The sequence below is a fragment of the Parasteatoda tepidariorum genome, chromosome 5, assembly GCF_043381705.1.
Source record: "Parasteatoda tepidariorum isolate YZ-2023 chromosome 5, CAS_Ptep_4.0, whole genome shotgun sequence".
Taxonomy (NCBI): domain Eukaryota; kingdom Metazoa; phylum Arthropoda; class Arachnida; order Araneae; family Theridiidae; genus Parasteatoda; species Parasteatoda tepidariorum.
Window position 1 is genome coordinate 4,234,484 of NC_092208.1, and position 25,294 is coordinate 4,259,777.

A 25,294-nucleotide genomic window follows, 5' to 3' on the forward strand; every position below is an offset into this window, starting at 1 on the left:
TACTACAAATAAAGTACGAAATAAAGTAATGTTTACAATAGTTTCGTTATTTATATCAGCGCGTTATTTCCGGCTACTGAATAATACAATCAATCACTCTCAGCCCGGCATGAGTTATTTACGTATCATTCAACAGACTAAAAATACCAATTAGAATTGCGAGGGAATGGATAATGAAAATCTGTTTTGTCAATAAACAATCGGAAGAACATGCTTGAACCGGATATCTAACATAAAGAATAAAAAACATTTGCATGCAGTTAGAAATAGATCAAGTTTTTTCCACAAGAACGATTCAAACATAAAAGTTGTTCGTATAAGCAATAAAATCAAGTAAAAAAAATAATAAGACACCAGTATTTAAAAAACTAAAACTATCATTTCCGTTAATATATCACTCGACCGACTTCTTCTTGAGTTGAAATAAAAAAAAGAACAAAAAAAAAATCAATCGTAAACCTTTCGTGCGTATCGCTTTTGGCGTGATCGAACAAACACGCGAACAAGATAAATAAATTCGGAATTATTGTTTCATCAGCCATTAAGATAATTCAATCCAAATAGCTTTGATCCAAAAAAGAATACTATACCCAAATTTAATTACACTTTCTTTGTTACGTCTCACTGGAGAATCAGAAAAATTATTCTTTTTAGAACCTGAAGATCAGCTGCCACAGATGACATTTCTGTCTTTTTATTTATTTATTTATTTTTTCCTTCCGCAAAAAGGGCGAAAAAGACAATAGCTGCACAAGACCTGTTAAAGAGCCGAAGAAAGGTCAGGATTCTAAATTTCATTGCAGCTCCCAGATGCAAGCATCTCCTTTCGATGCCCGAGGCTTCCTCATAAGGCATTAGTGGTTTTGGTAGACAGAACTGCCAGTTGTGCTCGAGCCTCTCATCCAGCATGGAGCTCTCTTTATCCGCAGAAGGTCAAGGCCAAGTTTAATCGTGTATCGAAGCGGAAATGTGGTAAATTTGTAGGTGAGTGGAGAATTGGTTTCGTTGTTTTTCTAGTAATACATTAAACTTTTGAAGTCATTTTAATTAAATCCTTGGATGAAATGAATGAATTAGTTTATTGACATTGTAATTAATGACTTGAAAAACATTGAATAATTTTAATCTATGAAATTCAATATTCAATTTTAATACAAAATTAAGTTAATCCAATTCTTTTGATCTACCTTAGCAATTTTAATAATAATCAAATTTTTGATTCAACCGAGCTTTACTTTGAAAATTTTTAGTAGCTGAAATTGTTTTACTCAATAAATTGCAGTTCTTTTTTTCCCCCTTTTCTTTTTGTTCCATTTTTGATTGGTATCTTTTTACGTAATTTAAAAAACTATTTTACAACTTCGAAACTTAATTAATACTTATTTTAAAATCCTTCATTGTTTAATTAGTTTTTTTAAATACAATTATATTTTTTATACTTTTGGGAAAACTTTGTTAAGGACAAAACTAATAATTTTAAACCTGCTTATGTCTTGTTCAGTAATTTGTTGATTTATTTTGTACATTTACTGTTTGTTAACTAACTTTCTTTTTAACAGCCTCCGATAAATAGTAATTTTTTTAACAAGGCGTCTTTTTTTTTTAACCGACATACCATTTTTAAGTTCTTTGTTTCTGACAGCTATTAAATATATAACTGCTGCTTTGAAGTTTTTTTTTTATTTACATTTCACATATACTTACTTCTATTAAGTTTAAACTGATATAGATTTTTTTTCGTTTAGTTATTCGATAAATTTAATTAATTTTATTTTCTTGTGTTTACTCTATTTTTTCTATCAAATTCAAATTTACATATCTTTTGAGCGATTTGTTGCAAACTATGATAATACGTGTTTATTTATTGGGTTTTCCCCTATCCCGATATAAACCAGTTTTTAATAGTAATAAGCCTATGTTGTTTTTACAAAAGAAAACGGGATGGGAAGCATAACTAATAATACAGAAATTTCAGTCCACTATTCGGTGATTACATTGACTATTCGCGTTGACGAAACTTACATCTTACTTATTATTCAAGTTGCGATTGTGAATGTCAAGGTTTTATAATTTATGTATTCTGCCAAACATCTTCAAAATATGCAATTAAATTGCTTCAAAATAGGCAATTAAATGTCATTAAAATATGCAAATAAATTGCTTTTGATTGCTTCAATAAAGAAATGGATCTTTCAACGGCTGCTTTATTTAAAGCATCGCCGTTGAATTGTTTATTTTCTTTTTTCGCCATTATTTTCTTGCACGATTCATGCAGAGACCGTTTAAGACAAATTCGGGCCCGAGGACCACCACACTTTCTGGGCCCCTTACAAAATATTTTGAAATTAAATTACTTAAAAGTAGTCCTAACAATAAAAAAGAATCTGTTAAACTGCATGATTCAAGAGAAACATTTTAACAAATTTTGAAAACAGACAGTTGAAGATTATTTTTCTAAGATAAAATTTACGTATCTCTAAATTAAAGCAAAATATAAAACAACAAAACAATGTTATGCCAAAATAAAAATAGTTTGGTGACCACAAACAATTGAAATCAGTGATTTTTGCTAAAAATCACTGATTAACTGAATTATTTTTATTGCAAGCTGTAACTATTTTTTATTTAGTACTTAAACCAACATAAAGCTAGCCTACCTGACGTTAGACTTTTAACAAATTTTTGAGGCCACCCAGAAATTGTGGGCCCCCTAGACCCATGCCTATCGGGCCTAGGCAATTATCAGGCCCTCGATTCATTTATAAAAAATAAAGCGTTCCTTATCACAAATAATGTGAAAAGAAATGCTTTGTTTTGTTAGGAACAGCCAATGAAGGGTCATTTGATATTTTTATTAACTAAAGATACGAACCTTTTTAATCATTTATTCATCGAACTAGTGATAGATTTGCAGTGGCATTACTATTCCACTATTTTGTGTTTAAAGTGTCCCACAGTCGACTTATCTTAAAGACACCGTTCCCAGTAGAACACCGAAGTCAAGCATCACTCGCTGAGGTCAGTAAGTGGGTGGTTGACCACTTTGATCAGCCTGCGTAGGGACCGAGAGTGCGCGGTGTTGGCCCTCATTAAACTGTTCTACAGTAAAGTGTTATACCTCGCTCGCAGGTCGTCGGGCTACCGACGCGGGGGTGCCATCCCCTGTGCAGAGGATCAAAATTGCGATACGATGGCATCTCTTCGGATCATCCTCAGGGATGTCTCCCAGACCGTCGCCAATAGCCCATTGTACAGCTCCAGTATGACGTAAATAAAGTATCTACCTACCTTGTATGTTAAGTTTTTAAAATTGTGTAACCTCACGGTATGATTTGAAATGTCATAATTCATGAACGATGTCATAGTCGCAAATGACACAGAGCACAATTCAAATGTCATAGTTTATGAACGGGAGAAAAAAAATTCTCATAATAAACTAATTGCACTTCCACTTTTTACCTTTTGAGGGCGGTACCGTCAACAAATTTAGAATAAATGTAATTTTTGAAGAAAAGAAAAAAACAAGCAAACATCGAAATCACTTTTTATATGTCTTAACTGTTTTAGCGTTCTAAACTAATAAGTACTTAAATACGATTGTAACAGCAACTATACATATATATTTTTTTTTTTCTTAAATTTTTTAGGTCGAAAAAAGGTACTAATTCTCAAGAAAATAGATACATCTCAGATCATCTGAAATAGATCATAAAATAGATCATTAATTGATCATCATAAAATAGATCATCTGAAAAATGAATATTTCGGTGTTTCGGTTTTTATTACTTTTCATTGACTGACATCATGAGGTATCACAAAAAGCTAATTATTTTAGAGAGATCCGAGCGTAATTATCACCATTTCAGCCTTGTGCTATTATTTTTTCCTCCTTGAAATATATTCCCACTACTTGAATTTCATCCATTTTTAAAGGAGAATCTTTCTCTAATTTCCACTTTCGTCTGCTTATCCTGAGGGATAAAAATGAATAATCTCATTCCTAAGATTGCTTTCCATCAATCGAAGTTTTAAACTGCTGTACAGAAATATTCCTATGCTATAAGGAGCATTTTCATTAATGAAATGATATGCTTTTTATTCTAAGAGTAATTCATTAAATACCAAGATAGAAAATGTGCATTTTTATCATTCATCTCTGTTACAAAATTAGAGATTGAAAATGAGCTTTTTAAACAAAATATGATTTATTTAATACTTTCTTGCTCATTAAATTAAAGATCACTAGTTTAACATTTTTGATGTCAAGAAATTTAGTTCAAAATATATTGTTCTGTTGTACTAAGCACTCCTAACTTGAATATTAAGGCTCAATTAGCATCAATAAAATATCGTTTTCATACAATAATTCTGTACCACTCTTTTAGTTTGAAAATCAAGGTTCAATNAAATAAAGTATATACCTACCTTTTATGTTAAGTTAATATATATTTTCTTTTTATAGCTATCACTTTAGTTTTTAAAATTGTGTGACCTCACGGTATGGTTTGAAATGTCATAATTCATGAACGATGTCATAGTCGCAAATGACATAGAGCACAATTCAAATGTCATAGTTTATGAACAAAAAAAAAAAATTCTCATAATAAACTAATTGCACTTCCACTTTTTAACTTTTGAGGGCGATACCGTCGACAAATTACGAATAAATGTAATTTTTGAAGAAAAAAAAAACAAGCAAACATCGAAATCACTTTTTATATGTCTAACTGTTTTAGCGTTCTAAACTAATAAGTACTTAAATACGATTCTAACAGCAACGATATTTGTATTTATTTATATATATTTTAGGTCAAAAAAAGGTACTTATTCTCAAGGAAATAGATACGAGATTTATTTGAAAAATCAAAATTTTGGTGTTTCGGTTTTTATTACTTTTAATTGACTGATATCATGAGGTATCACAAAAAGCTAATTATTTCAGAGAGATCGGAGCGCAATTATCACCGTTTCAGCCTCGTGCTATTTCCCCCCCCCCCCTCTTGAAATATGTCCTCACGACTTGAATTTCATCCATTTTTAAAGGAGAATCTTTCTCTAATTTCCACTTTCGTCTGCTTATCCTGAGGGATAAAAAAACGGTGATAAAAATGAATAATCTCATTCCTAAGATTGCTTTCCATCAATCGAAGTTTTAAACTGCTGTACAGAAATATTCCTATGCTATAAGGAGCATTTTCATTAATGAAATGATATGCTTTTTATTCTAAGAGTAATTCATTAAATACCAAGATAGAAAATGTGCATTTTTATCATTCATCTCTGTTACAAAATTAGAGATTGAAAATGAGCTTTTTAAACAAAATATGATTTATTTAATACTTTCTCGCTCATTAAATTAAAGATCACTAGTTTAACATTTTTGATGTCAAGAAATTTAGCTCAAAATATATTGTTCTGTTGTACTATTAAGCACTCCTAACTTGAATATTAAGGCTCAATTAGCATCAATAAAATATCGTTTTCATACAATAATTCTGTACCACTCTTTTAGTTTGAAAATCAAGGTTCAATTAGAGGCAAAAAATATCGTTTTCGTACAATAATTCGAACATCAATTGTGATTTCTTTACCACTGTTTTAGTTGGAAAATTAAGGCGCAATTAGAGTAAAAAAAATATCGTTTTCATACAATAATTCGAACATCAATTGTGATTTTTGTACCACTGTTTTAGTTTAAAAATTAGGGCTCAATTAGCATCAAAAAATGCCATTTTCATACAGTAATTCGAATATCAATTGCTGAATATTTTTACAGGTCTAAAATCACTTATAAAATTTATTTCGTCTATTTCGAAATAGTTATTTAACAATTTCCGATAATGCATTGTTGGCGCATTGCGCTATAAAAGATTTCCTTATTTTAAGAATTCCTTTTTATGAGAAACTCCGCATAACGTTTTAAAAGGCTAAATTTAAAAGATTAAAATATCAAATTAGAATAAAAATCCCACTGTTTTGAGTTATACATTCAAAAGCTCGAGCATAATTTTGCTTTTATACTTATTTTTCATAACATATTTTAAAAGTGACTTTTCATGATGCATTATTTACCGCCCATATATATATATATATATATATATAGATAGATATAGATATATANAATATATATATAATATTGAAACCAAAGAAAACTATCTGTATAAAAATATTCAGCTTGATTTGCGAGTAACAATTCGAGTATCTCCCTTTGCAAAATGGAAAAACCAAATATATAATCTTAATAATTTAAGATTATATCTAGATGTAATGTAAATTCTATTCATCAAAAAAGAACAGATAAAAAAACTCTTAGATTAATATTAGCTGATAAAGTTCGTTTAGTGGATTCGAAAATAAAATCCTCGTGGAGTTGAGCGTGACTCCGCTGTTTATTGAGGATGCAGTCACAGTCAAAAGATGTTTTCAAGTAGTTATATCAACGAAGGTATCTGTTACAATCGTCTGCCGTGTAATTAACAAACAAATGCACTCAACCAAAAAGGATCATCAGGTCAGAATGTGTGTTCTATGAAGAGGAAGAACACCTGACGAAAGTCTCAATAATTCTTTCTTATGGTAATGAGGATGTCAAATTTCTATACACAGCTGTCGTTAATTCTGAATAACAAAATATCCAGTTTTGATTTATTCCTAGTAATTGACATTCAATCAGCTTTTAACTGAAACAATATCTTTGTTGAAAACTGGAGTCAGAAGAAAAAAAACATCCGACAGATTCCTATTTATAACCATCTAACTCCATCCTTTAAAATTCTTTATTATGTAATTGTGTACAGAAGTTTTTTTTTTTAGTGTTTTTGGTTTTGATATATATATACAGGTCCTGGCCAAATTATTCTACGCAATATAAGGTTCTATGTAAAATCTTAATTATTAGGTGATACTACACAGCTTAATTGTTTTTACGAGAGTGACACCGGTTTGCACTTTGCTTACGTTTGGTAACAATTAGTTAAATTAGGCGATATATAATATAAATTCGACGCTTGGATAAATTCAACGATATATTATATAAATATAGAATATTTTTTATATCAGGTATTATATTAGTATATAATAATTAAATAAAATTATTCGAAACACTGTACTTTTTAATAATGATATGTTTTGCACGAGTTTATATGCAATACTTTTATATTTAAACATATTTGGTAATGGGTTTCTGTTTAGGAGCTTTTTTATATACTTCCTATTTATATTTATTTTTAACGTATTGCGTTACAATGTTAACCAATTGATACACGAACGTAAACAAGTGCAAACCGTTATCAGTCATATGAAAACAATAAAGCTGTATAATATCACCTGATAATTAAGATTTTACATAAAATATTANACTGGATTTTCTGCTGTGGCTTCTTTGAAGACAAAATATAGATCACGGCTAAATATAGAAACAAAACTGAGAGTGACTATTTCTAATATTAAGCCTCACCTCAAAAAACTTTGCTCTGCAAGACAGGCCCGAGGAAGTCACCAAAAGATATATATATATATATATTTAAAATTCAAATTATTATTATTCTTTATAAACTATTTTCCTGAGTCCAAAGGATGTTTAAAAAAAAATTATTTATAGAATTAAATAAGAGTACAGTGAAACCTTCCTAAGTTGACCAATGACCATTGCTTTAGTGAGAAACTAAGTGAGGTGGTCTTTGGTAATTAATTCGATATCATTCAATATATTTCTTTGCCTTACTACTGCCAAGATCTCTAATCTTAGCTTCAGATATTTAATGCTGTTTATACTTTTAAAAATATAAACGTAAAGGTTAACTTTCTCTGAGTTAATTAAGACATCATCTCGAACTAATAAAACAAATGTATCGAAAAAATGAATGAAATTTTCTGAAAAACAGTGAGTAAAAATTCACGAAAAAAGCTAACCGTGAAAAAAGGCTTAATTTCAGCATTAATGGCAATAACTTTCAGATAATTAGAATTTCGAAAGAAACTATCGTTCAGTTTATAACTAAAAATGAGCCCATTTCAGCACGTCGAATTTCAACTCTTTCATTGCATTTCTGTAGGTTGCAGAGTGACCCAAAAGTTTTTTTTTTTTTTTTTTTTTGCTAAAAGTTATTAATTTTTGAACTAGTTTTATTTTATTTTATTTAATAACCGTCGTTGAAAAGCAGACCCAATTTTGGGTTAAAGGCTACCAAGGTTCAACTGCGTACCCTTGTAATTTTGAACCCAATCCAGAAGACAAGGAAACTCCTAGATTAAGTATTGGGAGAAATTTGCCTTCGTTGAAGACTTTTTGATGAAACTAACCTGCATTTGCGTTAGATGGAGAGGAAAACTACGAAACCACTATGATGACAAGGGGGCTCTAACCCATGATCCGTCTAAAATTGAGAATATTTTACGTCAGCACAATGTTCAGTGCGAGCTGGGTGCGGAATTCGAATCAACCAGTCAACACTTGGATTCGAACCCGGTTCACCTCATTCGAAGGTGAGCGCTCTATCCCCTGAGCCACCACGGCTCTCTCGAACTAATTATCGAATGTTTATTGTTTCGATTAGCTAAGTAAAATGTAACGTAAAGTTAAACACTCAAAATTGATGGTTTCGCTTTCGAGTTTTTAATATATAGAGATATACTGTCGCTTATTGTTTTTGTCCGACACTGTGCTTTTCTACGATGCTATATATACGATTCATGTCCTACAGTGGAATTGTCGTTTAAGACACAGTTCCCAGTTAAACGTCATTGGCTGCGCTCAATCTGCAGGTAAGTGACCACTTGGATCAGTCAACGAAGGGACCGAGGGTGTGCGGTATTTGTCCTCGTTAAACTGTTCTACCGTAAAGTGCTCGACTTCGAAGCGGGGGTGCCATTCCCTCTGCAGAGGATAAAAATTTTGATGGTCTCTGTTAGGATCATTCTCAGAATCCCATACCGTCGCCAATCCCATTATGCTGCTCTAGTGCGAAGTAAATAAACTACAACTATATATATACATAAAATCTCGAAACCACAGAAAACTATCTGTATAAAAATATTCAGCTTGATTTGCAAGTGACACTTTGGTTACCTCCCTTCTAAGTCAAAATGGAAAAACAAAAATTTAATTTTAATAATAATTTAAGATAATATCTTGATGTAATGTAAATTTTATTCATCGAAAAAGAACAGATAAAAAAAGAAGAAATGCTTAGATTAATATTAGCTGATAAAGTTTGTTTAATGGATTTGAAAACAAAATCCTCGTGGAGTTGAGCGTGACTCCGTTGTTTATTGAGGAAGCAGTCACAGTTAAAAGATGTTTTCGATGCGAAGTAAAGAAAGTGCGGAGGATCAAAATTCTAATGGTTTGTCTTCGGATCATCCTCAGAAGCCCAGACCGTCGCCAACAGCCCATTAGTGCTACGTAAATGAACTAGTACTGAAATAACATACGATTCTTAGTGCACAACACTATACCTACATTGACTTTTTATGGAATTTTTATACTTTTTTTAAACGCACGGAATTATCTATTTAAAAATAATATAAATTTGTATTTATCAATCAATAAATCATTACAGACATTATTTCTGTATTGTGTACTATCTTCCAAAATTATGATTTTCTACTGTGGGGCAAAAAACTGTGTGTCAGTCGCCATCTGTTTACTACTTTTTCCGCCACATTTTAGAATTATTTTTTAAGTAAATATGGAATCGTTATGAATGTTTTATGATATTTTTTGTATTTTTGTTTTGTTTTGCCCTTGTTTCTTAACTCTTTTTTTTTTTTCATTTTAGTAATGAAACTTGTCATGTTCATCCTATTTTAAGAAATGCTTTGAAAGAAATAACTTACTTTCAACAGTTTTAATCGGCTAAAAAATTTTAAAAAGTAACCACATGTTTTTTAAAAAAAAGTCCCTATTGAAAATGCTACAACTGAGTGATTGCAAAATTTCCTAATTTTACCCTATGCTTTCTACCAACCAATAATTGTTCTATTCTTCTTTTTTTTTCTCCCTGTCTCTGGTATCGAAAAATTGTTGATTCTAGTATAGAGTTTATTGACAAAATACAAAATGTTGCCATCCCCGGTGGGCAGTTATTTCCAACCTATAAGTAAAATGAAGTATTGTCTTCTGACGTCAATGCTATCAAAGATGACGTCAAAAGGTCAAACCGCAGACCAGTCAACCCATCATTATGCAAAGTTCAACAGCCTTTGAATAATAAATTCATAAATGTGTGAAACGAAATGCAGTGAATAAATCCAAATGTTCCTTCATTTTCGACTTTTTAGCAGAAAAAAATTTAAAAAAAACTATCAGAATACAGTCGGACCTCTATTTAACGAAGTCGCTCAATCCCGATAATAAGTTCGTTATATGGAAAATTCGTGAATTAGAAAATCACCATTCGAAATACTTAAACAATAAAAAAGCAGGTTTTAAATTCAAAAACACTAGGCATAGTTAAAATAGCAATGGATACCCCTTTATTTTGTAAACTAGTATCTACTATTTATTTTATAAATCTTAGCCATCTGCATGGAAAGAAAGAATGGAGCAAAACATTATCTAGTGTTGTATACATTTTCAACTAAAAAGAGCTAAATTTATGTACAAAATTGTAGCTGCATTTGTTATAAAAGTAATTTTAAACATGCATGACCACATGCGATCTTAAGTTCAATTGCTACTGATAAAAATCCGTTTTGTCTGAGTTTGTCAAGCAAACATAAAAGGTAAGGGATTTTCTGCTTTCGCTAAAAGTGAAGTTTGAAGTGGCTTTGAAAATCAATGTAAGGTTATTTCCTCCATAAAATACGTTAACAAGTTTGAAATGTTTTGAAATATTTTGAGAAATAGGGAAAGTGTATCTCGAAGAAGAGTTTGTTAAAAAGAAAATTAACTTCGCTATTTTAGAAGTTATTTTACAAAGAAATTTCCAAAACGTTCTTGGTTCCTAGGGAAAAAAAATCGCAAAATAGAGAAGTTCGCAAAATGGAAGTTCGTTAAATAGAAATTTAACTGTATTACATTTTAAAACAAGGTTTCCAATGACCAGCAAAAAATAAGAAAAGTGAAAAACAATTAGAAATGATTTGGATTCAACAACGAAATTAAAAGAAAACATCGAGCGAAACATTCGAAGCTTAAAATACATGCTTAAAGGATTATTAATAATTACCATTATGAATCACAAAATTTATGAAATGGAAGCTTCTAGGTTTGTTCACAATTCATCAAAATCATGAAAATAAATATTAAATTTTTGATAAATTTTCCAGAAATAATGAATCTGACAAATAGATACGGGCACTGTTTATTTGACCATCCATTACATTACTTGTAATGTCTATAACGGCATCATCCCGGCTGGACACGGGGGGGGGGAGGATTTTTGAAATTTTTTTTAAATATATATTATCTCCCCTATGTTACAAAAAAGTATTATGAAGGCCGGGATAGCCTGGATGGTAGGGCACTGGGCTCATGTCTATAAGGTCATGGGTTCGATCCCCAAAGACTCAAAACTGGGTCGGTTGTTCAACGACGGATATGAAAAAAAATATTTAAAAAAAAGTATTATGCCTTTAAAAAACACTTAATATCTACGCATTATAAAGTATACACATTTATAAATAGTAATTAACGCAAAACTATTATTATATCCTGAAAATTTTTATAAAATGTAGTTATGTTGCTCAAACACATTTTTAACACTTACATAATGTTATTTAAATCTTAAAATCTCGCATATTAATTTTCTAAGCTTTTGATACAAAATGAGCTGAGTATAAAAAAATTGTCACCAAAATTTAGTTATTGATATTTCATATTTTAGTTTCTCGAGTTCTTTAGTTTCTAAGTTCGAGAGAACAGCAAACATGCATTTGAAATTTATTTCTTCAAAAATCCTATCTTTATTAAGAAAAAGTTTTGTTTGAATTCATTATCTAGGGTAGCTACCTATTCATGTGTTGTTAATAGGATTTATCATTTTATTTACAGGAATAACCAAATATGTTTGTCCACTTGACTGCGACATTTTTACTGCTTTTGAGCTGTGGAACATTTTGTTTTGCTGATGTTAGAAATTCGACTTTGCTCCACAATGAAAACAATTTCAACCAAAGACAGTTATTAAACGACACTACAACTGAGACTCGTGTGGCATCGGACGAATTTTCGTACGATGACGAAGAAATAAGAGATGCTAACAAACATTCCAAAAGTCTTCTAGAAAGCAAGAAGCTTTTTAGAACTTTCTTAACAAACGAGCAGCGCTTGAGAAAGAATCTACAAGAAACTGCCAGACAATTTGTGCCATATTTACAGAAAGAAGTCGATGAAAAACTTTCTGTGCACGATGTGCTACCCGTGAAGATGGTAAAATTCATAAAAAGCATGGTCGAAGATGCACCTTGGGAAGCAATGTTTATGAAAATGGTTCGCATGGTGGTGGATCAGTTCGTGGATAAAATAATTGAAAAGATGTTTGCTGGCAAAGACGAAGAGGATAAGTGGAGATCAGCTGATGGTTCATTCGAATTCAACCCGTCTGAGCTTCCAATCCTCACGTCCGTCGAGCGCATGCGCAGATCCGCCGATTTTTCAAAAGTATCCAAAGATGGTAACGGCTTGCCATCCATGAATCAGTTGAAGAAAGAGGCGGGAGAACTTGAAAATGATAATTGGTTAGATCTTTTCTTGGAATACGTGTTTCCTGGGGGAGAGGAAAAAGTGGACGAGAGAGCAAATCATAAGTTGGCATTGAAAAGCCGACATAAAAGAGACGGGGAACATTTCGAAGAAAAAGAAAACGGCATTGACCTTTCTTCTCTGCTGGACAAGGATCTCTTCGACGGGATGCAGAACTTTGTGCTCACTGTAAAAGTACGCCAAGCATTAAAAGATTTTATTAAGTACCGCATCCTCAAACGCGTCTTGCGACCACTGCGAGAAATAAATGACCCAAACTATTTATTGAGCAGCCACAGGAATAAGCCAAGTTTTCTTCGCGGCCAAAAATATCAAGCCAACTTCATACGGCGTAAGAGATCAATCAACGGTAACCAAAAACCTTCTACGAAAGATCATTCTGAGAGATTGTGGCATCACGGTGTAAGATCTTCGCATTTCAAAAGAGATGATTGCAGTCTGCGTAGAGCTTGCAATGCTGGAAGGCTGCTGTCTAGGTTGCCATCTGTAGAAGACATCACACTTCAATTGAAGTAAGTATTTTCTTTTATTTTTTTTAATAACAGTCGTTGAACATCGGACCCAATTTTTGGGCTTATGACTACTAATATTCAACGCCGTAGCCTTGTCATTTTGAACCCAATCCAGAAGACAAGGGAACTCCTGGATCAAGTAGTGAGAGAAATTTTGCAGTTGGAGAGGACTATTGATGGAACTAACCCGCATTTGCGTTACGTGGAGAGGAAGACCACGAGAACATCTCAGAGTTAGCCTGACGGCAAAGGGACTCTAACCCATGATCCGTCTACCACTGAGGATATTTCACGTCAGCCTGATGGTCGGTGTAAGCCGGATACGGATTCGTATCGACCAGCCATCGCTGGGATTTTAACCCGATTCACCTTATTGGAAGGCGAAAGCTCTACCCTCTGTACCATCGCAGCTCAATTAAGTATTTTTGTCAAGTGAATGAATGTAAGGGCCGGAATAGCCTGGTTGGTAGGGTACAGGACCCATGTCCAAGAGTTCGTGGGTTCGATCCCCGCCGGCCGAAGACTCCCCGTGTAGTAAATGGTGACTGATGCACGTTAAATCTGTCGAGTTGTAAAGTCCTTCATGTTCACATAACAAATCAATACCTCTGGGGGTACTGATCCAGGAGTTTCCTTGTCTTCTGGATTGGTTCAAAATTACAAGGCTACGGAGTTGAACGTAAGTAGTCGTAAACCCATGAAATTGGGTCGGCTGTTCAACGACGGTTATAAAATAAAATAAAACAAAGCCTTTTTCGCTCCTGACCACCGCACCCAAATTTTTCAACGTCTGGTTTCTCGAGTTNCTCGCGAAATCTGAGTATGTTCTATTTTTATATATTTCGATTCCATAAACGCTTGCAAGATGTAAGATTAGGAGAACGCATTACGATTAACGTTAATGCTTTCAGTATTTTCTTTTCAAGTGTTAAGAAAATAAATTGTTCGAAGAAAAGAAAAAGAACTGTGAAGAAAACACTTCTTACCTTGTCAACAATGTACCAACTTCGATATTTAAACCTAAATGATAATTTGTAAAATGAACTTAATCTCGCTGCTCGAACAATATACATACACTAACGGCTTGCAAACAGAACAGTAATAAAAAACAAATTCATAATAATAACAATTAGGAAAAAAAAAATGTGATCGCCGAAAGGCGAAATGGTTGTTGTCTAATTCTTTTATTTTTTTATTTACCCTCTTTATTTGTGATATTCACCTGAATTAGTATTGAAAACGATCCAGTTTCAACTGTAGGTTAGAATTTCTGATTCTTAATTAAAACTATAAAAACAAAAATATCGTTCAAATGATGAAATTCTCTTTTATTCACAACTCGAGAAGTATTTATGGGATCTCTCTGGTCCCATATCTCATAAATAAACTCACTCACTTAATGCATAACAAAATTAAAAGTGAAAAAAAGAATTCTAAAAAAATTATCAAACAGCAGCGGTCGCCATAGCAACGTATGCAATAACGACGCATGCGCACTGTTTACTATATCTCTGAAACACAGTTGAAAAGTGTGATGACGTCCAAATAAAGTGTGCACGACATCAAACCCAAAACAATACCCAACCCGGTTCGCCTCATTGGAAGGCGAACGCTCTATTCCCTGAGCCATCGCAGTTCAATGTGTATTTATTGAAACATATCCAATTTAAGAAATTTTTATCTGATATTTTTTTTTTTTTTTTCCANTTTTTTTTTTTTTTTTTTTTTTTTTTTTTTTTTTGTCATTCACCTGAAAGAGCAAAAGGTAGGTACTTTAAACGCAGCTATTGATATTATATATACTAAATTTTTCCTACTTATGCAATATACCAGGGGTAGGCAACGCGGCGCCCGCGGGCGCCATGGCGCCCCCGATCGATTTTTAATGCGCCCTCGCTGGACTAATGTAAATGTATGATAGCCAGAGCGATTTACTTAACTCTTGTCAAACGGCGATATACAGCAAGTAGTCAGTTGAGTTTAGGATTGTGCATGATTATCTGTAAAATATGCGCCCTCGGTGATTTTCAAATTTAGTATTGCGCCCTTAAGGACAAACAGGTTGCCGACCCCTGCAATATACTATTCCATTTATATAAAAGTAATGGTATGATACTTTTTCTAATTGAATTTTGAACATCAGATTATCTTAAACAATAGGAAAAAATATCGGAGTTGCGTACTTTTAATTTTTTTGGACAATTCTTTATAGCAGGAGTGAGAAAAATGGCGTTTTCTTACAGAAATATTTTTTAAAAAAATTTAAGAAAGTGCTTGCAAATTATTTTAAGGATGGACAAATAAATACTTACTTTAAATCTATTTTTTTGTTAAAATAATATCGCTAATTCGTAGGTTGCTTTTTATGGTAGCAAAATACTAAATTGCTTTAGTTAAAAAATGTTTTCATAATGTAATATACTGGCGTAGGAGATTAATAGAATTTGCAGACTGGGTGTCGATTATCTCTAGAACTACTGGACCGATTTTAATGAAATTTGATGTGTGCATACATTGATACAATACAAAACAGATTCAACAATTGTAATACACACACATGATCATGTGTAACAGTCGTAGGAGTCGGAAGGTATGAAATTGCTAAAGGACAATTCAATCCAATTTTCACAGGAAACGATAAACTGCCTTATTTCAAGTATGAAATCACGCTGTAAGGCCTGTATATCTGTAAGAGAGGTCCCCTATTAACCCATTTCTTTGTTTATTCTGCAATGTTACGCACGATGATGCGTGTGTATTACAATTGGTGAATGGTTATTTGTATTGTTTCAATTGTATTATTATTTTGCATTGTATCAAAGTATGTATGTATCAAATTTCATTAAAATCGTTCCAGTAGTTCTAGAGATAATCGACCCAGTCTGCAAAGTCTCCTAATTTTTTAAACCAGTGTATTAATTGTCGTTTTCATTTTTTAAGGATGTTATCAGGTGTTTCTTTTTTGTGTGCTACATTAAGAATTTTCCCTTTTGTGTAGAGAAAATTAATTGCTCTTGTTAATTGTCGTCAGATAACGTTATGCTCCCAAAATTCCTTTAAATAATGCTTCAAAAGTTTCTTCTGTGGAATTCAAATTTGCAATTAAAAAAATTAGGGTTTTCTAAGTTGACTGACTTCAGAGGTCGATTTGAATGCATTTATTTTTATAACATTGAGCCAAAGCGTATTTTTTTTTTAGATGTTTTCCTAGTTTTTGAAAACACTGAATAAAAATTTCTTGAATTGGGTGATTAATTTCGAGGGATTGCACATCCAGTTGTTGTTTGCGCTCCAAACTTTTTTCCAGTACATCCAACGAATTTAATACGCATGATTCTTAAGCTTCAAAAGATGCAGGGCGTCACGAAAATACCGTTGTTAATATGTATTTCTAGAATCCTTATCAAAAATTAAGACGAAAAGAGCATTCATACTGTAGGTCACAAGTTAGTATTGAACCAAAGAAAATCGAAATTTCATATTCACAGTTGAGTATATGAAGCATCAAAATTTGTTTTAATTTATTTTATAACCGTCGTTGAATAGCCGACACAATTTTTCGGGTTTACGACTACTACTGTTCAACTCCGTAGACTTGTCATTTTGAACCCAATCCAGAAGACAAGGGAGCTCCTGGATGAAGTATTGGGAGACAATTGCCGTAGGAGGACTTTTTGATAGAACTAACCCACAATTGCGTAACATGGAGAGGAAAACCATAAAACCTTACCAGGTTTAGCCTCACGGCAAGGGCACTCTAACCCATGATCGTCTACCACTGAGGATATTTTAAGTCAGCACTGTTGTCGGTGCAAGCCTGATGCGGAATTCGTATCGACCAACCATCGCTGTGATTCGAACCCTGTTTACCTCATTGGAATCATCCTTAAACTCCTTTGTTTCCTCCCACACTCAAACGGGTTTTGGTGTTCCATATGCTCGCCCTACTTAATGGTTTTTTTTTCTTCATTTAAAATCCCCAAATTTATATATATTATCAATGAAATATATTTCATAGAAAAAACGAAGGTTCCAATATATTATTAAATGGTTCAATAAATAAGAAATTCCCCATAAGGATGACGGGAAAAATAGAATTTTATTGAAATATTTCCTAATTTGTTTCTGACGATGGTGTTCTATTTTCAGAAGTCATCATCATGAACCCCACTGGGATGCTCTACTGTGGGGGCTGAAGAAGAAAAAATGTTCTAGAATATTTTGCAAGCGCCAAAGATCACCGAAAGGATCCAAAAATGATTGGAATCTCTCAGGCAAAAGACAGAATCGAAAAATTCATCTTACTTCTCTTCCGACAGATGATGATGCCATCATCCCATTCTGAACTTAATGTTACATTAACTATACTTTGCGTTACGTTTAAGTTAACAGCAACCTTATTTTCCACTCTTTAGCGATACTGCGCATGCTCAGAAATAGTGTTTTGCATCTCACCAATAGCGTAGGAACGTTAATTTTAACTTACCCATGTAGCACAGACTCATCCAGTGGACATCATTGCAAACATCAACGAAGGTCCATGTGGTCACCCGGTGGACGTCCACTAGAAATCCATATTTGATCCAGTAGATGTCCTAAAGCCGTCCTTCAGATATTCACCGTAGCTTTTAAGTGGATTGCATATGGATGACTTGATCCATAGCTTATCTAAGCATGGACATGGTCTCATGGACAGATTTTATTCCTGATCTATTGGAGGACGTGTAACGAACATTCACTTTGTATTACGAACGATACAAAAAGAACTAAAATATTTTATCAACGATTGAAAATTTGACCAAGATGTGAACATACAGTAGGAATTGAAGAAAGAAAACAAAAATGTTCTTTTTTAAGAGGTTTGCAGTAGTCTAAATTCCATGTTATCTTTTAACTGTAACCACCTAGTAATTATTTGGTGGTTACCTTTTTATCTTAGCCATTTTGGAAACCAAAAGACGGACGCGCCAGAAAAGGTGATGTACTCAAGGAGAAAACTTTCAAAGTTCTTTTTATTTTTATAAAAAAAAATCAAAAAGAAGAATATTAAAGATCGTTGAACAATGATATAGAAACATTGTACATAAAAATATGTAGGCATGAAGTAAAGGATAGATTTTTGTGATGTATGGCTGATTAAAGTCAAGCAATTTTATAAAACAACGCGATATATCCTATAATTTTATGTGTTTTTCATTCGAAATGTTTTAGCTGTAGCCACAATGTGTATTTAGCTAAATATGTTGTTGTGTTTATTTACTGGAAAAAAATGTGTAGAATTGTTATAACTTACCATTCTATTGAAATAGGATGCAATTATAAATTGTATCAACACATTTATAACAACCGTGGTTGTAAACTGGTATCTATACACTTTTTTTAAGCAACTCTTATCATCCCACTCATTATATACAAATCTTAATTTATTAAATCATTTATCTTGCTACGATTACTTGTAAATAAATTTTGAAAAATATATTTTTGTTTCTATTCATTGTCTATTCATACTCCAGCATATTTAAAACAGTTGAACGAAAAATCTATCGTCAAAAGAATAAGAATTGCTCACAGTTTGTAACAGTTATAATTCGTGACTGTTAGGTTGTCCATATAAAAATGCCAGTAGCAAAAAAAAACCCCACAAATTTTATGATCTAATTCTACGTAGTTTTTTGCCTCGTAAAAATTTGAATATATTTATAATCATTATTTCACTTTAATGATTGTCATCAAGTTGAAGAGTTTAAATTTTTTAAAAATATTTTAATCTCTATCAGGGTGCGTAGCCAAACCTTTCAACAAAAAATAAGCCATTAGCAAAATAATTTTCAAAGTCTTTAGATGAATAAGAAAATAAACAAGTTTCTGACAAAGAACTCTTTTTCTTGATTATATTAGTCGTTATAAAATGATCGAGAGATGGAAAATGAAGCCTGAAATTGAGAATATCTTGCAAAATTCAGCAGAGTTGCACATGAGAATGCAATGATCTCACCGAACCCAGCTCAGTAGACGCACATGCGGACTCCCAAGTATTTTATCAAACATCAACATGCAAAATGATTGGCTCTTTCATACGCTACGGGCCAACGGTACGTCGAAATGGATTGTGGTTTAATGAATTATGAAAACCTTGAATAGAACAATGTGAAAAGCACACTTTTGAATAATCCATGGCGAAAACCGACACGGTAGAGAAAAAAAAAATCTTATTTTTGAAAAGGGAAAATGAAGCACTTTTTAAAATCACCCAATGAAAAAAGCACCTTCAAGGGCTTTAAAAAAAACGAAAATAAGCACTTTTTAAAAACGCTACGCACCATGCATATAGACTTAATATATAATCATTCTATGGTCTCCAAAACGGTGGAAACAGCAGATGATTCCATTCATATGCACTTCTTATGATATTTGTTTTTATATTTTAATAATATTATTAGTATAACTTATAATTGAATTTTAGAACATCAGATTCCTTTAAACACAAAAATTTAAGAGAAAAACTATCAGTGTTACGCAATTATCATTTTTCGGACAATTCTATAATTCACGAGTGAGAAAATAGCATTTTACTACAGAAATATTTCCTAAAAACATAAGAAATTACTTTATTGATTGATAAATAAGTAATTTATTTCTTTAAAATAATAGTTTCGTACGTTATACTTTTTTGTAAACACTAAATTGCTCTCTCTAAAATCTACTTTAAGAATATTGTTGCGTCCTCTCTTGTATTTATATGTATACATCTTGGGAGACAATTTAGGAATTATAGTTTTGCATTAGCTCCGTTAACATCGTAAATGACGAAATATTTAAGAGAAAAACAATACTTTATATTGCTAGACAGACCCTTGACGAAATTTCACAACATAAAAATGATCGCACAAAATTGTTTCATGGATCATTGTCACGAAAAAACGACGTGATTTTACGACATCATCGTCCCGAATTAAACGCGTTAAAACAGAAATTCGTGTGTCGTAATATAGCATGTTAAAAATACTGGAGATTGGAAAACTTTGTGGAAAGGCTGAAAAAGAAAACGACGAATGACAAACGAAAAAGTCATCATCCAAACAACGTGAAGTTAAGATGGAATTATCATCGCGAACCGAACGCGTCAAAGAGTTATTACTCAAATTCGAACGTCGTCGTCAGAATTAGTAAAACCAAATGAAAAGGGCTGAAATAATAATAACTGTAGAAAAAGCTATCATCAAACCACGTTAAATTACAATGAAATTGTCACAAATCACACGGGTCAAAACAAGAATAACTCAAAATTCGATTGTACTTAAAGTATAAAAAATTAGTAGAAAATTCATCGTATTAAAAATATCGGAATTAGAAAAACCACGTTGAAGGGGAGATGAAATTAAATGCAGATCAACTATCATCGTAAAAATTATGATGTAATTAAATTCGAATCGAACACTTCGAATGTCATAACTACGTATTAAATTTATAAGAATTGATTTGAAAAACCATAAGAAGGCGAAAAATTACCAAAAATCAAGCAAGCTTATAAAAAAAAACATATATATAAATAAATAAATAAAAAAAAGAAGATTAGAGTAAAAAATAGTAATTGTTATAACTTTTTATTAAAATTTTCAGGAAAATAATTTCTATTTTTTACAAAAAGGGACTCTAAAAATAAAACCTGGATTGAACCCAGAGTATCGCATTGCAATTTCCTAGTGGAACAGCATTCTCCATGCTTCCGGCTAGTTATTAAAAAAAGTATAATTAAATTCATTGATCAAGCTTTGGTGTTAAGGAAATTAAGAATAAAAAAAATTTATACAATACTATAAAACATTATTTATCAATTTCTTAATCAAAAATAAAAATAGTAAGTCATAAAACCATGGTATATTCCATGCTCCAGGACAACGTAACAGACAATCAATTTCTTCCCTCGGGAGAAAAAGTTTCTTAGTAATTGTGAGTGGCAAGGAAAGAAAGAGCAAGAAACTTACGTCAATCGTTCTTATTTTGTGTAAGACTTTTTTTCTATTACAGTTTTTCCGTTCTTTAGAGGAAAAAAAATGAAGAATCAAAATCTTCCCAGGACTGCATGAATTTCCTTCAAATCTCGTTTCTGTGTTCAGATATAGAGAGGGTGCGTAGCCAGAAAAAAATCATAATTAGGATCTGTGCCGTAATAAAATTTATTATTTTTTAATCGCTTAAAGTTCTTAATTTATGAACATAAAATCAATAAAATTTAAAAACATTTTCACAAACTTTACATAATCATGCATTTTTGTAATTTAGAATAACAATCAACATGACAAAGAAAAAATCTTTTTTTAAAAGATAGAAAATTAAGTGCTTTTTACAAACCTCAAATAAACGAAGAACCTTTAAGGGCTTTTAAAAATGTCAATAAAAAAATAAGCACCTTTAAGCACTTTTTTAAAAACGCTATGCACCCTGACATATTTTGTATCCCTACTGCAGAGTAATACTGATTAGGGTTAAATACATGCTAATATAGTAATGATTAAAACAAACAACAAGTATCTGCTTTTTAATTTAATTAAAAAAAAGCAAAATAGTTTTACATCTGATTAGGTACGATTTATGAAAATTATATCACATGTGATAAAAGTATGATGATCAACCACACTAATTATAAATAATTCACACATAACAATTCACAGATATGCAAAGCTATTGTGCTAAGTAGCAATAATAAGAGCATTTTCTTTTTTTTTTTTTTGAAGATCACAATTCAACAAAGTCGGAAGAAAAAAACAATGCAATGGTGAATGAATGGCAGTTTTGTGACAGGTTTTAAAAGAAAAATTTTTTATTTTCCCTATTCAAACTAGTCTATAAGTTATGAAAGAACAGACTGTACATTAAAAATTTCAATAAATACATGTAGTAAAAATACTAACCCTAAATCTCCAATTTCCCCCCTGCTCCAATAAATTATGAACATTAAAAATTCATCAATAAACAAAAAAATTAAAGCTTAATGAATACACGTGAATGAACAACAAGCATTAAATTCAAAAAAACATTTAAAAAAAAAATTAAAAACATAAACAACTAAATTCACATAAAAATAATAAAAAATCTTCGCAGCATAATGGTCGATAAAATAAAAAAATATTGCAAGATATGATTTTTTATACATAAATTATCTACATTTATAAATGCCTTTTTCCTTTTTCTTCTCTAAAATGAAAAATATACAATGATTTTGAATTTATTTTTCTTGCGTGATATATGACACTATATCAGTGACCTCGGTCAGTTCGTCCTCGGGGTTCCTACCCTGAAGCAGAGAGTCGATCATGAAACCTCCGTTGGGTTGCGGCACCGGAGTCGCTACATATGGATTCGGGACATAGGGTGGACCTTGTTCGGGAGCCACGTAGTTCGGTTGGTAGGGAGGCCTCGGAATGCGTTCTTCACCCCCATAGTATTGATGACTTTGATAATATTCTGGTGACCTGGGTGGAGCGTAAGAGTCAGAATATTGAGAATGGAACCTAGGGGGTGTGCCAGGATCTCTTTGCACTTGGGGGGATGATCTTTGGGTGTAAGAATTAGGCGATTGGGGGCAAGGGTATGGTTCGGGAGGAAATCTAATTTCTCCCTGGTAACTGTCTGAGGAGGGGTGGACTGGTCGGGGCACGACTTCAGGCTCCATGGCAGAGCTGCCATAGAAGTGCTTCTTTTTCCTACCTTCAGAATAATCTAAATTTACGAAGCCCCTGGGACTGTTTGATCTAGAATAGTTATCTAAAGATGTGAACTTTGATGGGTTGTCGAGGGGCGTCAACTGCTTTGATGTGGTGTCTAGCGGGGTTAATTTAGATGGACTGGAGTTATTGGAGTAAGTTTCGACGAGGGATGGTTTGAGGGGGCTCGGGCGAGATGAAAATTCCGCAAAAGGTGCCAATGAAGAATAAGAAGGAGGAAAACTCTTTTCCTCCGGAGCAGTGTAAGGAAATACTTTAGCGGGAATATATTCCTGATCAAACACTCTGGGTTTGTTGACCACCGACGGAGGCACACTCGTAGGTATTCTTTCAAGGGGAACGGAGTCCTCACTTTCTTCGTCCATATTACTGAAAGGTTCCATTATGGTGCTGGCAAACGGTCGGCTTTCCGATCCAGGTTGACTCACCACGTTTTTAGAACCACTAGGTGGTACGGAAGATGGTTGAAGAGAAACAGATGCAGAAGCTGGAAGAGATTTAGCAAATGGTAACTTCGAAGAATCTTTCTCTTTAGGAATTTCTTTATCACTTTCTTCGTCGGGTGTGGTTGCATGTCCACTTTTAGGAGATTTCACATACGGTATAACACAAGGCACCATTTTTGTTGCATCTTTTTTAATTGTCCTAATCGCGGGCTTTTCCCGAGCAACAGCAGTGGGGACTTTAGTTGCATCGACTGCAGTTTCAATCTGAGTTGGAACTTTAGCGATGGATGGAGGGTCAGGTTTCTTCACTAACTCAGCTTTAGGTGGTTCTTTTACGAATGGGGGCTTGCTTTCGGGCGCTGATTTGGGTTTCGCAGCTTCTTCCTCGGATTCGTCGTCCTCGCCTCCTTCCTCCTCGCCGGATGAACTTTCTTCCTCCTCTTCATCTTCCTCCATTTCCTCTTCCTCCTCCTCTTCTTCTTCCTCTTCACTTTCTTCTTCTTCTTCGTCAGATTCGACTTTATTCGATTTCTTTTTGGGAGCAGATTCCTGAGAAGAGGATTCTTCTTCACTTTCACTGCTCAAAACTTTTTTGTTTATATTGATTTTGAGACGACTTCCCTCGTAGCTCTTTTTAATTTTCCATTCATCTTCAGAACCTCCCTGGCTGGTGTCGCTCCCTTTGAAACTGACGTTTTCGGACTCCGATGACTCAGAGCTAGCCCATTTACGAACACGGGATTTCCTCTTCGCTGGTTTCTTTTTGAACGACGATTCACTATCTTCTTCAGATGTAGAAGTCTTCTTTCGTTTCTTAGGCCTAGAATAAGAATAAATTAAAACCACAAATAGTTATATTAACATAAATTGTAGTGGACGTTTAAAGTGCAAAATAGTTAACTAAATGTTTCTTAAAATGGAGGGCATACAAGGCAAATTGGACAATACTAAAATGCTGCCTGATATAATTATTAAATTTCTTGCATTCTCTATCGAAGCATACCAACCGACATTGGACCAATACACAACCAATAGTAATTATTCACATTCCAATGAATTTTTTTCCATTATTGCTTTGCGAAAAGGTAGCGTGCATGCTTTTTGTTTTGATTGAGTTTGCTATATTTTCATTGCTCTCGGAGGAGATAATGATTTTTTGAGGCAAATAAATGAGCTAAAGCACAAAGAGGACTACTATTTCAGGGCTAGCAGCTATTTTTTTTTTTTTTTTAAGAAAAAAAAAAACAATTCTGAATTTGAGTTTTTTCCTTATTTGCTTAACATCATTTTTATATTTAATTAAATTTCTATACATTTGTAATATAACTTATGGAATTTATCTAATTTAAAATAAATTGGTTCTGCGATTAGCTTATATTTTAAAATTTATAAGTGTCCAAGATTTTTCCATAATATTTTAATAAGACAATGATATTTGATTTTGAAAAAAAAAATCTAATTTCAGGAATAAAAACCAGTATATATTTTCCCACTATTTTATGTGTTCTTGTTGTTGATTATACATGTATAAAAATAATAATAAACACATTTAATGAATGCTTATTTTAAATATTATATTTCAATTTTATGTTAAGACTTTTTTTTACAACAACATACTTGATTAAAAGTTAAGATTCCCTTCCCCAATTTGTTCTTTTTTGTTTCTTAAAATATCTTGCATTCCTTTATTTATATAATTGATTAATTAAAATATTTCATTATAAGTGTTAAATGTGTCACATATCATACTTATATTTCATCCCTTCTAAATTCTTGCTAAGGAAACTTCTGAATTGTAATTTTTCCAGTTTGGCATGTCTGTGTATACAATCTAATTATATATTACAGGTAGTAAGCCCATTTCAAATTTTACTTACACATTTTCAAACATCATGATAAAAACCT

At 32.5% G+C, this 25,294-nt stretch overlaps 2 protein-coding genes across 2 annotated transcripts in view; one reads left to right on the plus strand and one right to left on the minus strand.

Annotated features, from left to right (window-relative positions):
- Nucleotides 1-748: 748 nt before the first annotated feature.
- On the plus strand, nucleotides 749-18,696 carry LOC107456502 (uncharacterized). Its single transcript, XM_016074373.4, has 3 exons — nucleotides 749-984; nucleotides 11,996-13,218; nucleotides 17,368-18,696. The coding sequence occupies exons 2-3, from the start codon at nucleotides 12,008-12,010 to the stop codon at nucleotides 17,561-17,563; spliced, it is 1,407 nt and encodes a 468-aa protein (XP_015929859.1). The 5' UTR covers nucleotides 749-984; nucleotides 11,996-12,007; the 3' UTR covers nucleotides 17,564-18,696.
- A 3,051-nt stretch (nucleotides 18,697-21,747) lies between these two features.
- The window catches only part of LOC107456499 (microtubule-associated protein futsch), a 48,435-nt gene continuing 44,888 nt past the window's right edge, over nucleotides 21,748-25,294 (minus strand). The window contains exon 17 of the mRNA XM_043048673.2: nucleotides 21,748-24,209. Within this exon, the coding sequence (XP_042904607.1) occupies nucleotides 22,445-24,209 (1,765 nt within the window). The 3' untranslated portion in view covers nucleotides 21,748-22,444. The remainder of the gene's footprint in view (nucleotides 24,210-25,294) is intronic.

Excerpts from the sequence above, each read along its gene's own strand:
- LOC107456502 (XM_016074373.4), top strand. The coding sequence starts at position 12,008 with ATGTTTGTCCACTTGACTGCGACATTTTTACTGCTTTTGAGCTGTGGA. Across the intron at positions 13,219-17,367 it reads GACATCACACTTCAATTGAA|AAGTCATCATCATGAACCCC; the intron begins GTAAGTATTTTC and ends TTCTATTTTCAG.